The sequence below is a fragment of the Hippoglossus stenolepis genome, chromosome 15 (assembly GCF_022539355.2).
Source record: "Hippoglossus stenolepis isolate QCI-W04-F060 chromosome 15, HSTE1.2, whole genome shotgun sequence".
Taxonomy (NCBI): Eukaryota; Metazoa; Chordata; class Actinopteri; order Pleuronectiformes; family Pleuronectidae; genus Hippoglossus; species Hippoglossus stenolepis.
Window position 1 is genome coordinate 16,162,872 of NC_061497.1, and position 16,921 is coordinate 16,179,792.

Genomic DNA, 16,921 nt, shown 5'->3' on the forward strand with positions numbered 1-16,921 from the left:
CCATTTTAATTTGTTAAATGTCTTCACTAGACTTTCCCTTTAACTGTGGAACTCTCTTTGTATAAAAATATAACTCAACTCCTGGAAATTCGTCAGGTATTTGGGTAAAGTTAAGTGAAGAAATATACTTGCATCAATGTCTCTTTTAGCAATATATAAAAAAAGAGTTTAGAATGTTTATATGTCAATGGTACCTTTGCCTCATTCATCCATTAGAAATATATATATATATATATATTTATAACATATACTAACATCCATCTTTTTATAGATATTGTATAGAAACTGTCCTCAAACCTATCTAGCCACTTCCCATATGTACCCAATAAAACTATGTTAGACAACAAAATGGCTATAAACTCACTTGAAAGAGTTTGTAGTTACTCATATATGAGATCATTTCTCCTCTCTCAGTTTTTAAGATAAAGTTTTCTTGCCTGTTACAATGCATGAGTTGTGGTTATGAATCAGGCGACTCACCTTGAATATCAATATGACAACTTTGAGCATTCCATTTGTTTGGCACTCTTGCATGACATACACTTTAGTGATGTTTAGATCTTCAGGTGCTTAAACAATGCTTGTGAACTGTTTTACATGAACTTTGAAAGTTCCCTTCCTCACATGGAGATGAAAAGTGGCAGCGCGTTGTTGGGTGCACTAAACATATGGCTACGTGGGATTTGATTCTGCACAGGGTCTGTTCCTCATCTATCTCCACAGGATGTGGACAGCTATTGTTCTGTTGCCTTCGTTATGCTAAAAAGAAATTAGCTAAGATTTATTCTGATGTGAACCCTCCGTGTGCTTGATGCTTAATTAAAACTTTTTGGACGTGTCCTTCAATTTAAAGTACTGGAGAGAAGTAAACAAGAGAGAAGTTTTGTTGACAAATATAGAGGAGCAGCCTGATAATACCTGGTTTACAGCATAGGCGTTTTAATTCCAATTTATACATCTACAATATTTAACACGTACAGTTTGCATCAGCCAATCTGGCGAATAATCCATACGGATTTAAATGGGTCTAAATTTATTATCTCTTAGACAGAAAAATCTATAACCAAAACTATCATTTCAATGTTTTGATCCGTGCCATGAGAGCAGTGAACATGGATGAGGGTTAGATCTATCGCCAGCAGAGATCATGCACTGTACCCGAGTAGTGTAGCTCATATTGCATAACATATTTAGGGATAATGGGGATAATAAAATGTACACGAGCTGTTAATGTGGCGACAGAGACTTATTTACAGTCGCAATCATTTGGACTGAAAGCACCGAAGAATCCTGACGCATTAAACGAATCCTCGACTGTGATGCCCCCAAAACAATTTCTCACATGAGTGGCCACACTTGCTTGTTCCGCAATCTGATTAAGCCGACTCTCGGTCAGAGGAGAGACAAGAGCCCGCCTCTGTCTTCTTGCCGTATTCTCTCTCTCTCTCTCTGGCTCTCACTCTCTTTCTCTATATCTATATCTCTCTCTCTCTCTGGCTCTCACTCTCTCTCTCTCTCTCTCTCTCTCTCTCTCTCTCTCCTTTTTTAAACAATCCATTCACCCTCATATTTATCTCGACATACGTGTCAACGGCGTCCATTAGTGTTTGTTCTGTGAAATGGCAGAAAAACAGTCACTGCCATCAGCGCAATCTAAACACGGATGAGAAAACCTTCTGAAAACGGTGGTAATAAACTAATTCAAATATGTGTCCATTTAAAGATTGAATATTTACACAGGGTCCAACTCGTACTGCCTTAAGAAAGAGATGCAGACTTCAACTTTCCAACTGGGACTAACAGATGTGACCAAAATCTCTAATTAGCCTTTGAACTGGTGATCAAATTATGCATAAAAGGATGATGACAGCATGAATCATACCCCTGTGGCTTTAATAAGAGTGTGGAGAGTCAATTCTGGAAAAACGACAAAGAGCAAAATTAGAGATGTGGGGGATTCTTTTATAAAATAGGCAGGAAATTATTTCTTTTCAAAGGCCTATGATTAGAATATAATTGCTATATTTGGAGTACAAATCCAGTCCAACCCAATTTTTGGCACATGTTGGAAGTATATTTTTTATTCTCGTTTTCCCAAGACACACACACGTACGTTTTCAAATGGGGGAGCTTCTCAGTTGAAATAACCAACATGTGGCATGTGAAGACCTATTTTTGGAAAAATGTGAACCTTTCCCTAACAGCACCAAACCATTTTCTTCTTTCCACTGTGTTTAATGCATGGTAACCCTTTCTATTAGTCACCCTAAGTAGTAGGTAATTGCGAGTTAAACAGAGAATAAAGATATGTAATTTACCAAATAATTAAGGCCATTACACTAGGCAGGAAAACACTTAGCGCACAGTGATTTAGTTAAAAACACTAATTGTGACTCATCAGCTCAAGTAATTACACTACAGGATTATAACGGAGGGAGAAGTTTCTGAAGTGTAAATTTGATGCTTTCCAGGTTTTTTTGTGCAACATTTTGTGCAGATAACATCTTTTGATACCGAGTAAATGTTTCAATCTATTTTTTCCAACTTGGTCGAATTGTGTTGGGCAGTGCACAGACGTCGATTCACGCGATTTTGATTGGGTTCATTTCAGTTTCCCCGTTTGAAGGGAAGTAACCCGTGTTTTGTCTGTATGTTAGAAAGGATTTGCATGATTAATATTTAAGTCTGTTTCATCTCTGTGAATTGTGTTGGATTCTAGACGAGCCCCCAAGGTTTATCGTCTGGAGTTTATTCTCGGGTTATTCTCAGGTGTCGGAAAAGCCTCATTATTGTGACGTTTTACGAGATCCACCGTAAATGGGACACTTTCGATTTTTCCATCAAAGACAAAAACACACACAAACACACGTATAAACAATACAGAGAAAACACTATAAAAGCAAAGTGTTATTTCAGTCTGATGCAACTCACATCAAACGTCATGTTGGCTTTTCAACGCTGAGGTGCTCGGCTCCGGACCAGTGACAGGCAGTCTTACAACTACTAGACAAGTCCCACTCACACACTCACAGCCTCTTTCACTCGACACTACACACCCACTCTGTGCTCCACAAGCTCCAACTAGGTTCTATTCTGGTGATCATAATTATTTGATGACAGAGCTTCTGGTTTCTCAACCAATCCTTTTGTACATACGATCTAGCCGTGAATAATTCAGCACGGGGAGCTGGAAAGGTGGGTCCCTGGAAACAGCAGGTACAGTCAAACCCAGGAGGCAGGACACACGAGGAGAAAAGCTGCATCGTCCGCCCACGCCTCACAAACAGCTCTCAGTCGGGAGAACTATTTCAATCCGTCCATCTTTACGTCGTTTCATCACGTCAGGCACCACGGCGTCCACCTGACGTCAGTTCGACCAATGTAAAGGAGCTTCTTGGATGGACTGACGCTCTCTGGACCTGTCCAACTCCTCACTCGGCCACCATGGAGGAACTCCAGAGAAAACTGAACCAGCGCTATGAAGGCACCAAGCCCAGAAAGGTGAGTTATTTATGGTACAACTCTCAATTCCGTGGGTTTTGAAGTACTTTGAGTAAAAGACATATTGAGGTCATTTCAGATACTGAGCGTTCCGCAAAGATATTTTTATGCATTTGTTTGATTATCAGTAGCAGATCAGCTTTGACGGAATGAAACAGGATTTCAGCTTGTATGTTGACTTGCTGCTGATATGTGTGTGCTTCCCTCTTGTCTGATCAAACAAGACTTTTTTTCTACTCCAAAATCTTCTATGTCTTTGCTTGCACGTTATGCAAATCAGTCACACGGTAAGTAACTTGTCAATGCATCTCTCCATCTCCAAACCACAGGTGAGATTCAAGCTGGCGTCGTCCTACAGTGGTCGCGTGCTGAAGCATGTGTACGAGGACGGCCAGGAGCTGGACAGTCCGGAGGAGAAATACCCGCACAGCTTCGTCCACAGGAAGATCCCCCCCAGCCACCTGGAGATGGAGCAGCTCTGTGGGTTTCAGGATGCTCAGGGGGACCAGCAGGGTGGGTTTTTATCCAGGTTTGCCTTAACATGTTTTTTGCTTTCCTTGTAATGAAATAACTGTGCATTTTGTATTTCTGCGAGCACACTAGATCTGACAGCGCTTCATCTTTAAGTCTAATAATAATTTAAGTGTTACAGCAATCTGGTGGTTACCAATAGAAAGCTACAGCAGCCTAATGATTTGCACTTGCACATAACTCAATTGTTATGTTATTTCCAGTATTTATTCTGAGAAACATACAACATTTACATCGACGAGTAAGTACTCACCCTAACCCTCCAAACATTGGCTTGCCAGACAAAGTAATAAAAGTAATAATAGAACAAACTGCAGCTCATTGTTAATATACACATTGATAGTTGTCATTATCCTCAACTACGGCCTGCAACAGTTGCTGTGTTTATGGTTCATAGCAAGAGAAGGATTGGTAAGATATTTGCCCGACAGTGAAAACAGAGTAAGCGATTTACCATAAGTAAAACTGACCTGACTCTGAAGTGCAAAGGTTATTACAATCCTTCTTTTAGCAGCTAATGGGTCTGTGCAAGAAATTCTAGCTGCACACACCAGAGCAGGTCGATGAAACTGTGACCTTGTAATACAACCAATTTCAAAAATGAAATGGAAAAATAGCAATTGAGCCATTTTAGTCTGGTAATATAGTTTATTTTCATGTTTCTACCTCAATGTACTTGTTAGAAAATCATTTCCTTTGCAGCAGAGAGTTAGAAAACAGTTAATGAAAGTTAATCTGAGACTAATTCTGTTACCTGCTTGGCTTAGAGGTAGCCAGGCCCTGTCTTGTTCGTCTGCCCACAAGTGTGAAAATGACAGTTATCCATTTCATAACTCCGTTGTTGAACTATTTATTTGCCGGGAGCTGTAACCTTTCTGGTGGCCTCGCAAAAAAGGATTCCTGCAATTTAAGTTTGTTGTTGGAGCTATAAAATATTTTGTATTGTTTCATGTTTCTGGTTAGAATTCACTACTACTGAAAAGTGGAGATTTGTTTAGACTAGGATGCTACATAGTCAAACTCAGGCTGTGTGGTCACACCTGGTCATGTTGAGACTTCCAACTTATGATTTGGTCCAAAACAAAAAAGCACATCTGTGTGTTACATAAACTCTTGTGGATGAAACTATCTAAACTAAACTAAAGTTCTGCATCCTTCCTGACAACATATTTCCTTCTGTACCAGGGGACTGTCCTCCAACCGGACTCATTGCCCAGAGAATAAACGTGTACAGAGGAGTGGGAGGCTACAAGCCGACTGTCGGCCTGACGGAGGAAGCGGGGGGAGATGCAAAAGTAAGCAAAGCTTCTTAGCGCGAGTTTTTGAATTTTAGTATCAAGGTGAGAGTCGGATTAGATTTCCCATTTGGAGTGTCAGTTTTGTCGGCCCTAATGTCAAACGTCTCTCTTGATTGTCCAGATCCAATCTCCAGTGCACTTTAAATGACCTGGTATGAAAAATAATGAGATTTTGCAGAGTTTTAATTAAGTTGTCCAGGGTGGCAACGGTTTACTTTACAGTGATCTTTAAGACAGCATTAGCATCTCAATGGTACTTGGGGAGCGCAGGCAGGAGGTTATCGTTTCAGGATAAAAGAGAGCGGCTAACCTTTCCCGTGGATTTCTTATCGTTTGAAAGGAGCAAAGCTCTCGTTTTGACTGCTGTGGAAGATTTATGATGCCTGCGCCTTGTCTGCGAACATCCCGTCAGCTGCAGATCATCATCGACTCATCGAGATCGGGATCTGTTTTACAAAAAGGCCCATGTGCAATAAATAAACAGACCCAGATAATTCAGCCATACGTGATACATTTTCACTATTAATCTCTGTGAAACCCTTTGAATGGTGTATTACATGATAACTATGCATTACCTCTTTGCATACTTGCATAATGGGAAGTACAATAAGAAAGAATGACAGCTCCTTGGAGGACTCACTATCTCCTTTTATTTTATACTTGACAGAACAACAGAACTCTTCATATGCTGAAAATCAAAGAGTCACAGCACATATACTATCATCAGCCAACACAAAGACATTTAATGAGGAATTCATACATAATTAGATCAGAACGAGGCTTAAAACAGACAATGACAATCCTTGGCTAATTATTTTAGAATATAGGACACGATGGTCCTTTGTACATTCACCATCTTGTCCTATATGACAGCAAGCAGCACCAATTGTACATTTTTAGTGGAACAACCACAGCGGCAAACTTGTTCATGCGACAGGAAGAAGCCTGTTTTTACTGAGCTGTTGAGGCAGTGGCTTCAGAATGACAGGATGAGAGGGAGGTCAGGTACATTGGCTGCTGGCCTGGTGTCAGTTTCTCAACCGAGGTCACATTTATCAGCGGAAGACAGCAATCTGGATGTAGTTCATGCTTGTAAGGGCATTATCTAAAGGATGGTGCAGTGGTCTGAGAGGTGCAGCCTGTACTGTACACGGTCTAATGAGTTTTCGGTCTGTTTTCTGATGGGAGATTACAAAGAACAAAAGCAGCTCTTTATCAGGTTTTTTCGATTTGGATGTTATGTTTGAAATTAACTCATCAAATCCTGTAAAGCAGATGTATGATTTGTGACCATTGGAGCATTGGATTTAGTTCAAGAGGCTTGTGCTCTGGTGTGACATTAATTGGTAATGAATATTATATGTATATCATTTAAAGAAATTTCTCTTATACAATAATAATAAAGGTTTTTATATTCTGTTCTGTTCTATTTTCATGAAAAAGTTACCAGTGATATGCATATTTCATCTTTTCGGTTGATATTTAGATTTTCAAATTTCTCCACCATCCATTCTCACCCATACATACAGAGTTACAAGAATTACTTATCATAGGCACCACAGGTTGTTAATATAAACTGATCTCTGACATGTTCTGTTTCCTTCAGTCCCAAGTGTTGGACTTTGGCAAGATCATCATCTACACCAGCAATCTGCGCATCATCAGAGCTCCACCGAGGACCCCTGAAGCACTGCGGCAGCAGATAGAGCCCCGTGGGGACATGGAGGGACACCCTAAGGCCAGGGAGAGGGCGAGCAGGAGGAGGGCCAAAGCTCCTCGTGCGCAAGACGGGGAGGAGACGAAGGAGAGACAGATCACCAACACGGAGACCAAGGTAATGGTCCTTAGCTAAATTATTCTCAGTGGTGTGGTTAGGCTTTTATCACCCCATTTCTGTTTCTAGATATTCTCACCATGTTTTCTCCTCCTCTCATTTTCTTTCTTCGCGTGCGTCTTGTCATTCTTTATCCACTTTGAGAGAACAAGCGCCGGATCGTCCGTGCAGTTGTATTCTTGTAATTCAAATCTGTTCACACTCATCCCACAATCTCCTCCGCGTTTCCTTGAAACCGCCACCTTATTTGTACTCCCATTATTTCCTTCTCCTCGCGGCCCCCTCCTGCCGCAGCCACCATTGTCCTAGTGTTATCTATCAACTGTGAACAGATACTGATGAGTCCACAGTTTTACTCTGCCCTTGCAGCATTTGCCTGCCACTTACCAGCCCACAAGGATCCCCTCCCTCGTTCCTCCTTGGATGATTACTGCTCTCCTCCTCGTCTTTACTCCCTCCATCCTTCTCTCACCTTTTTCTTGTTATTTTCTCATTTTCTCTGCCACAGGAAAAAAAAAAGAAGTTAATCCTCAGCTTTTGGTCCATCACTTGGCAATCTCTCTCTCTCTCTCGTTCTCCTCGGTAGTTAGTTTTTCATTGTCTTTATTTTTTATAACAGATTTAGATTTGTACTTTGCATGTGTACAACTAAAACTATCAACAGCTAATATAATGGTTGAAAATGTGCAACCTACACTACTGTAGGTTTAGATGCACTGGAAATGCACCAAACTCTGGATATTTCACTGGACATTTTCCGGAGGGGCTGTATATGAAAAGGCAAATGTCCGAGTCAGTTGGTCCAGATATTTTCCAAATACTTTTCCTGCCAGCCCTGGAGTGAGCCCATGGTAGAATACAAGCAGGACATTTTGCGGAAAAGTCACAGCGCAGAAGTGGGCGTGTCAATGATGTCCCAAAGAATACAGATATCTCGGGATGGAAAAGAGGAGGAGCTGAACACGTAGAGGACGCAGACGAAGAAAAACATGTTTTTTACAGTAGCCCAAACGGGACAAACTAAACACCTTTTGAGTTTTTATGACAACTGAAGGCTACCACAGGTTATCCTTCATGTTTGGGTTGAGGTGAGGGGTGAGGTGAGGGGTATTCAGCTGCAACATGCAACTTCACCACTAGATGTCACTATATTCTACACCCTGAACCTTTAAGTTTATCAGTTTAGAAATGGTTGTAATGAAAAAAACAATATACTTATATTTAAAACAGTGGTTTATTATGAAGGAAGAAAAACACAGAAGTCAAAGAGTCAACATCTCTTACTCAACTTTTAAAAGCCAATGAGAATCGTTCAGTTGTGTGACAGTGACATCATTTCAGTCATGCAGCATCTTTGTAAATTCGGGTGACACAAAACTTTACGCCCAACTTTCAGTTTCAGCTCAATCTCGATCCTTGCATCCGTCACCCGTCCCCACATCTGGGTCCCTACCCTGCCTCACCTCATAGTTCCCGTCTTTCACTCCCGCTCCCCCCCGCCTCTCCTCTAACGCGTTTCTTCTTCCTCCAGGAGGCTGACAGCTGCCAGCATTGTGGCGGCTCGGGCTGCGCTCCCTGCTCCCTGTGTCACGGCAGCAAGCTGTCTATGCTGGCAAACCGCTTCAATGAGTCCATCAGTGATCTGCGGTGCCAAGCCTGCTACCCCCATGGTCTGGAGAGGTGCCAGTCCTGCTCCGGCAAATAGCACCGTTTGGCTGACACCCACATGTGTGAGCGAGTGAGTGACTGAGTGAGTGAGTGATCGGTTCCTCAGAATCGTCTCAGTCTAATCCAAAATGTTCTTGGTGGGGTGTTTTTCGATGCACTACTAGGAAACAAAAGCCATCACTGGGAAAAAAAGGGGGAATTGTGCATTGGGCACAAATCATAAATTACAATTACTGTGTGCAGTGAAAAAACGGCTTGCGACAACACAAACACATAATCACTCTTTTGTTGTCACATCATTTTGCATCTGCAGCCTCATTCCTGATAAAACCTGGCTCCACAACAGAGTTATCATTCTAATTAAAACGATGCAAACATTTCACGTTAAATTTTTTTTTTCTATCGCCCCTCTTCATTCATCAGGAGAGAATACATTTTTTATTTATCACAACATCACAACACTGCATGACATTTTCTTGAGAAACAAAAAACAAGGAGCATAAAGAATATACAGATTGTGAGATGAGTGACACAAAATATGATAGTTTCATAAATGGTCACAAACATTAATAAGGGAGATTTAATGAAAATGTCAAACAATGATGGGAACAAGCACCACTGCCCCGAGGAAGATGAAACTGAAAAGAGAAAGCTGATGTTGATAAGGAGATTTTATGGAGAGAAGTTAGAGTTCTTTAAAAAGAAAACCAATTGCAAGCCTATACCGAATAAATGTTTGACATTCAAAATATTGATTTTCAATGGAGGATCACTCAAAGTCTCTCTTTGTTGTGTGATAATTACAGATGAGATAGAGATAAGAAATATGACAGAACAGTAATATCAATGGAAGCAACCCTCTCGACCAACTCAGGAGGTGAAATAAAGGTGATTGTGACGATGTTTTTCTTTATTATTAATAGTCTGATTCTCAGGTTTTTGTCACTCCAACTTGTTTTAAAACTTTATCCACACAGTTTTGGTATATGAACGAAATAAAAGCTGATGAATTTACAATGCTTCTTCATTTACTGTGTCTAAAAGCTCTTTTTAAAGCCAAATGTTTCCTCTGCTTAATTCACATTGGTTTATTAACACAAGGGTGCTTATATGGCTCAGATGTTTTGTGGGCTTTGCTATCTAACGCCCCATAATATTATACATTTTTAAATAATATATGATTAGTGAGGCTCATGGTTGTGTAAGTGTTTCATTCAGCATTCATAAGTTTGAATGCATTTACATAAAGATCAACGCCATGACAACTCCCCGAAAAGAGGCCACATCATCTTGATCGCCCCCTGGTGGCTGGCAGCAGTATACATCATCAATTTATCATAAATGTGAAGCACGTCATGCACTTTAAATGCATATTTCTGAAAGATGGCATTTTAGATTGTTCACACTGGTGTTTCTTTTCTTATTTGATGCTATAACAACAGGGTGAAATGCGCATGTAACGGGAAAACCTTGATACTGCAGCTCCACAATCACTACTATGCAGACTCTGGCAGGTGATGTCACTCGTATCAGGATATTTTCTTTTGTACATTTGGGGGGGAAGTGGAGATGTCGTCCTCTTTATATACAGTCTACACAACTATCATATCAATGGCATCTGATGTTCAGGGCTGTTATCTCAGCAGCATCATAATTCAACAGGCAGCGTCTCTGACTCTGACGTGTGAAAGTCACTGCTCATACGTTTGATCTGTTTTCACAGTGGGTTGGTTGTGTTGGTTCGTGGAAACTAAATGAAACAAAACCGTAAAGACAAAAGGCAACACATTCTAATTCCTTCTCATTACATCTCAGTCATTAAACCTCAAATCAGATGCGATCAACCACAATATTTGGCATCGGGATGAATTCATGGAAATGGGAAATAACAAAATTAAATATTGTCACCTCAATAGCGAAAGGTTTTAATATGTTTTCACACTGCTGTTGTCATGACCTTCATGTGTATATTAATCTTGCTTGCATTTAAACAAACCTATCATCAGGTAACACAAATGGTCCAAGCACAGCTGTATTATGTGTTTGTTATTTCCTGTGCAGATGTGTGAAGGTGGAGTTCATGCTTTTCCTTTATGGAAAAATAAAAAAGTTTTTTTTGATATGCCTACCTGCTCTGTAATCAGATATCAACTGCACTGAGCCGTAGGGCATTTCATGGTGGCTGCTGAAATGGCTTTTTTTTTTGTCACTATCCTTATGCTGCGAGGCAAAGATGATCAATCAATATCAGTGTTAGCAGCGGGGTAGCAATGACCACCCCCCTCTGATATGTCAGTGGCCGAAAACTCAAACCAGAGCAAGCCCCTAATACCATTACTACCCACTATCCCTGCCCCTATACTCCCATCTTTGTACTGGCAGTCCCATTAGCTTTTGTCTTATTATGTTAGCTTCACACACGGTTAAGGAGCCAAATATATCGCTTATCAGCAGCCTGCTCCAAAAGCCCCATCAGCAATCAAACACTTGTAATTTCTGGGATGACAGGAGAAGCCTGAAACTCCTTCCTTCTTTCCTCTCTGTACTTCTGACTGCGCTGCTTAAAAAATCTGCCTCACAAAAACTCTGTCACTTCAGCTCCCCCAGTCTCACTGAGTATTCTGCATGGGGACTGCAGGTGTTTATAAATACTGCAGGGGTGTGCCACTAAGGAAAGTGGAAATTAGACAAATGGAGAAATAATTATTAGAGGAACGAAGATCACACACGTTGTTGTAATTGGTAGTTGTGTGCAAATACAATCAATTAAACAGTGCATCTGTACAGTGGATTATAACTCCCATCAGGATGAGCTATGCACTGTATATCAAAGATGGATGACATGACAACTCCCCAAAAGTGCCCTCTGGTGGCTGGCTATAGTATAGGCCTCCTCCATGTTAACGGACGGGACATGGACCAAACTAAAAAGTCAAATTATACATCAGCGCATTACAGCGCCCGTTTCCCGGATATTTTAACTTAATTTTTGTACAGTGGGAGGAAGTGGAACAGGCAATGTTGTGACACATGAGGCAAATGGCCGGGATGATAAATACTTATGTAATAAACTAATATTTATAGGCATAAAACTTACAAGCTTTAAATTTAAGGATGGGGAAAATCGAAACATAAATAATGAATTTAGAAGATAGCAGCAAATTACAGCAATATTACATCATATATCCACATTTAAAAAATCCAATAAATGTGGATTTTAAATAGAGCAGGTTTACCATAAGGGTTTGATTTGAAAATCCTCATTGACCCCCAGTGGGAGACGGGACAGGGAGCAAATGAATCCCAACCTCTTTTCGGCCTCATCCCCTCTTTAAAAACAATGTATCTCAGTGCACCTATAAAATAAAGAGTTTGGTGTAATAAACTTTAAGAGGTGTAATAGAGTCTGTGGATACTTTCTCCTTTACTACTCATCTCCATCTGTATTTGTCCTCACTTACCAACGTGTTTCATCTGACAAACAGCCTGAGTCTGCAGTGTTTTGATAATGTTAATACCTCTTTGCTAGTAACATGGAGCTCTTGACCCACACACATTAAACAGTCCTTAAAAGCAACACAACAACGCTCCTGCAGGCTTCACTGATTAATCCACTGGCTTTTGTTCGCTGTATTTCAGTGGGTGGACACGCACTCCCACACATGTATAAACCAATATATATCCTTGTGATACAGTACAGAACATTACATAAAATAGTAATTTGTAAGAGATTGCCATTACCGAATAATGCCCTGTTTAATCACAGCAGCAAATAAAACAATGGCGTACAAATGCAGAGGGAAGCATCCCCCCCCAGTGGCAGCGTTATCATTTATAATGCTTTATAGATGTATCTGTGATCTCCTAGAGCCCATTTGCAATATACAACACAGGAAGCAGACTGGGAGCAGACCGGGCACATTAATCATCTGACTCTCGGACAAGAATATTACACAGTGTTGGGAAGTAAGAGCCACATTTCATCTGCGAGCACTTTAGCTTTCTCTGTTTGGTTAGTGCTGATCATTCTGTCCTGCTGCCTGTGTCGTTTGTGTAACTCACTCCATCTCTTACCTTTTATATATCAACACAAATATACTGTCATTATAATGGATGAGTGTAGCGTATATGCACCTACATGTTTATTTGCTTTTAATACACTTGTTGGAATCAGTCTGCAGACCTTTGTCAAGAAATGAACTTGAACGAAGAAGTTGAACTTCTTTGCAGTGTTTAGATTATACAATGTGTATAAAGCCAAATGAGCTTGATCGCCCCCTGGTGGCTGGCTGAAGTATAGCTCATAAATCCTGCCTCCTCCATGTTAGTGGATGGGACATGGACCAACAATAAGTCAAAGCACAACGTAAATATTTTTTTCTCAAAGTCATTGTAGGTGTCACTGACCATGTCCGTTTAGTTTGTTTTTCATTAGTTATTTGATGCTATATAAAAAGTCATGATTGACAGGACTGACGCGCGATTGGTCGAGCGCATGTATCAATGACACCTCACTAGTGCGTTTAAATCCCATAATCACTAGCTGCACAGACTCTGGCTCCGAATGTGCCAGATGGCCGCATTCTTATCTGGGATATTTTGGCTTCATGTCTGGTTAGTGGGAGTTAGTGGAGACGCGTAGACCATCTCTGTATAGAGTCCACAGCTTAGACACATTACATGACTTTTCCCTTAGGCTGCAGCCGGGAGGCAGTTGAGTGATTAGAGAGACTGTCCTTCAGCGGATGGATCAGACATTAAGCCTCCATCCCAGCAAGCATCGACCCTCCTGAAGCATCGTTCGGCAAAAACACTGAGTTCACCTCCAGCTGCTATTAGCTGATCTGCGCCTCTGACCTCCCCGGGGAGGGAGGAGGTGCAAACGAATATGGTAACCTCCTACCTCCCTTCAGATTGAATTAATAACTGGGGCGTCAAGGGTTCACATGCATACACCGGTCATAAGGTCAGTAACCATGGCTGTTTTTCCTTGTTCTAATTAAGAGCCTCTAATTGTGTTTTTATTGTGTTCATTATCACTCTCACAATGCGGTGAAACACTGTTTATTCTGACCTTCAGCTTCACGTTTGCAATTAGCTGGTTTATTTTTGTATCATGTCCAATATTAGACCAGTTATTTACTTGAAGAAATAGGGTTTAGCGCGGTCTCAAAATAACCAGTGCACTTAAGCCACTGCACATTCAAACGTGTGTTTTTCACATGAGAAAACAACACGGTACGTATCATGAATTTAAATAGATCTGCGGTTTTCAGACCGTTTCACACGTGATACATTCACGTACTTTTTCTGTTCCCACACGTCCATAGTGTAAGAAGACACGTGTAAGTTCTGCCTCTGATGTTCTCTTCCTTTGGGGTGTTGGGTTTTCTAACTTGTGCTATAATTGTACCTGCTGCATTATGGATGCTGGGGTCACACCTTGTATCAGCAAATGAGACAACACTATTGAATATCACTGTGTGTGTGTGTGTGTGTGTGTGACACTGACACTTTGACATCATGCGTTCCAACTGTTGAAAGTTTTTATGGCAAGGTGAAAGACGAAGCTTTGCCTGCTCCTGAGGGCAGTGAGGGCAGCAGCCGGGAGGACGAGGCACTTGCGAGAAAAGGACGAGAGGAATAATAAGCAACAGGAAAACAACGTCAGGGAGACTGATGGCAGTGAGGAAGGGCAGGAGGGGACGAAGCAAGGAGGAGCAGGAGAATCATCAGTTAGTGAAAGGTTGTAAGTTTTTGTTGACATCAGGAGTACGTGTCTATTATCTGATCCCTGTCTGGAAGATGTGTCTGGCTACAGCAGGGAGCATTTATTCACTAATCTATTATATCCCTGAACTGAACAGGGAAGGAAATGGAGCAGCTGATTGTCTCTGTCTTCTAGATGTCAATCTGTGGTGTACCAGCAGCACGCATGTACCAGCAGAGAAAACAGCTGATGTGATGCCAATAATAAGTTTGGAGAAAAGCCAACTGCATTCTAATTACAACACCTTGATCTGCAGCACTAATGCTCCAGACCAATGACCTGGTTTTTAAGATCAGATCTCAAATATACAGTTGAGGAAACAAAAAAGCAGTCAATGAACACCGATGTATTGATGTGGAAATCATCCAATTTAAAGGTAGGAGTCTCCAACCTGCACACAAATTATATCTCTGTGACTCAAGGGCATTGCATTCAATTTTCCTTGTTGGAAAAAAAACATTTGGAGGCCTGAAACTTGGTGCAAACAACAAAATAATGCTGCATGTATCATCTATAGAGCCAGAGATGTTATAATGCCGTTGCACTGACACAGTTAAGGTTCACAAGAGTGTCACTTTATTGTGGCAGCGGAGGAAGTTATTTGCTTATCTCATTGTTTCACTAATGAGTATAAAGATCAGCTCATGTGGTACATTTGCATAATTCTCATTGTCATGGACATGATTGGTCTCTCCCAAAGCAGCGAAAAAAGGAAGAGTCACCACCACATCCAGAGATGAGGAGGACGGCTCAGCACACCGGCCTCACTTCATCGAGGAGCAAGGTCGATGTACAGATGAGAACGGCACCATCTAAATAACAGTAAAGTGCAGGAAATGTGAGTTGTGCTTCACACCAATGAGTCACAAACAGAAGGATGCATATCAGTGGGGACATTTCTAACATTTCCAGAGTTTCAGCCTGTTACATGAATCATCGTTGTATTTACACAAATTAATAATTCACAGAATTGTTTATTCACTGCGTTTGTTTGGTAAGAAATATACTGAAATAAAATGAATGCATTTATTTCTTAATAAAATATATCCATGAATTATTCAGACATTATTGTTTAATACATTATTTATTACAGTGGGAAATTATGAAAAAATAGACTTGCTAATAAAACGCTTTTTACTGCTTCAGATTCCAATTCTGGAGGCTTGAGGTCAATGGCTTATTGAAATGAAAAAACATACTTTAAGACCAACAAATGAGAGGCTCATAGAATATTAATGTATGGAAATTATTCATTTATTGTATGGCAGTGGTAAACAGTGGCCATCACTGATCAGAAATAGGGATGAGGACTAAAAGTAGAACAAAGACTGCCCCAATTTCCATGTGGTTGAATAAACCTTGCTAATATTTTGTGAAATGCAATAATCACATGAGAATATATTCTTTTATTCATATTTCATTTGTCACCAAGCACTGTGTCTTTTGTGGTTCCGGTGAAAAGAGGATGAAAGAGCAGCTGAAACATGCGGAACGTCCTGATTCCAAAGGGCAGCTTTAATCGTTTAAGCAGCAAAACAGCAAAATGTCTCCCCGAAGCAAACACAGACCAATTTAATCTCAGTCTCAGAGTGAACTTGCTTCGCCGCTGTAGCGTGAAGCAAATGCAAAGATTTCATCCCACACTGAATATGTATCAGTCGATCCAGGTGTCTAAGCAGAATCAATCTTCAAACTAAAAATGCTTCCCAAGCGTCTGGTGGAATGAGACAAGCTGAGCGTTATTCACCAGAAAGCTGGAGTTCATTTCCATCTCGGTATGTAAACACTGTTATGGGTCAAAGAACCACATTGAAATGCATAATACTCAAAGTTTGTTTTTATTCTATACCTGTCTGCTGATAAAGTACAAAACCTTGGTTTATATCATGTCAATTAGTGATAGAGACCTCAAATACTGTCCCAAGCCTAACACAAGTTTGTCTATGATTAAAACACTGATTGATTTCATGCAAAATGTGTTTATATTACTCTCAATATTGCTCTTTTTGAGTAGCTTTACATTTAAAAATAAATAGGAGATCAATAGGCATGCAGTGCTAAACTTGAAATGGTTCAGTAATCTTCAGAAGTTATTAATGCTCAAGCGTGGCTTCCAGGATGAGAGTGTATCTTTTCTTTTTTATAATATCATGTAATATATATTACATGTTTTAGTTTTAGCAACCAAAACATTGTATAGAAAAAATGAACCTGCTACAACTTTACTTGCTTCTCTCTTTGACACAGAATCACCCATATGCTGAGAAAGACTAGATTGAAATCTGTGATCCAGTCATAATTGTTATTGTACTATGGTGC

The 16,921-nt window shown here is 40.5% G+C and overlaps 1 protein-coding gene across 1 annotated transcript; it reads left to right on the top strand.

The window, feature by feature from the left end:
* Nucleotides 1-2,651: 2,651 nt before the first annotated feature.
* Nucleotides 2,652-9,217, top strand: LOC118122271 (glutaredoxin domain-containing cysteine-rich protein 2). Its single transcript, XM_035178901.2, is given in 6 exon segments — nt 2,652-3,137; nt 3,139-3,501; nt 3,831-4,014; nt 5,218-5,327; nt 6,937-7,164; nt 8,696-9,217. Coding segments are annotated over 6 exon segments (1,083 nt in total). The 5' UTR covers nt 2,652-3,113; the 3' UTR covers nt 8,870-9,217.
* Nucleotides 9,218-16,921: the final 7,704 nt, after the last annotated feature.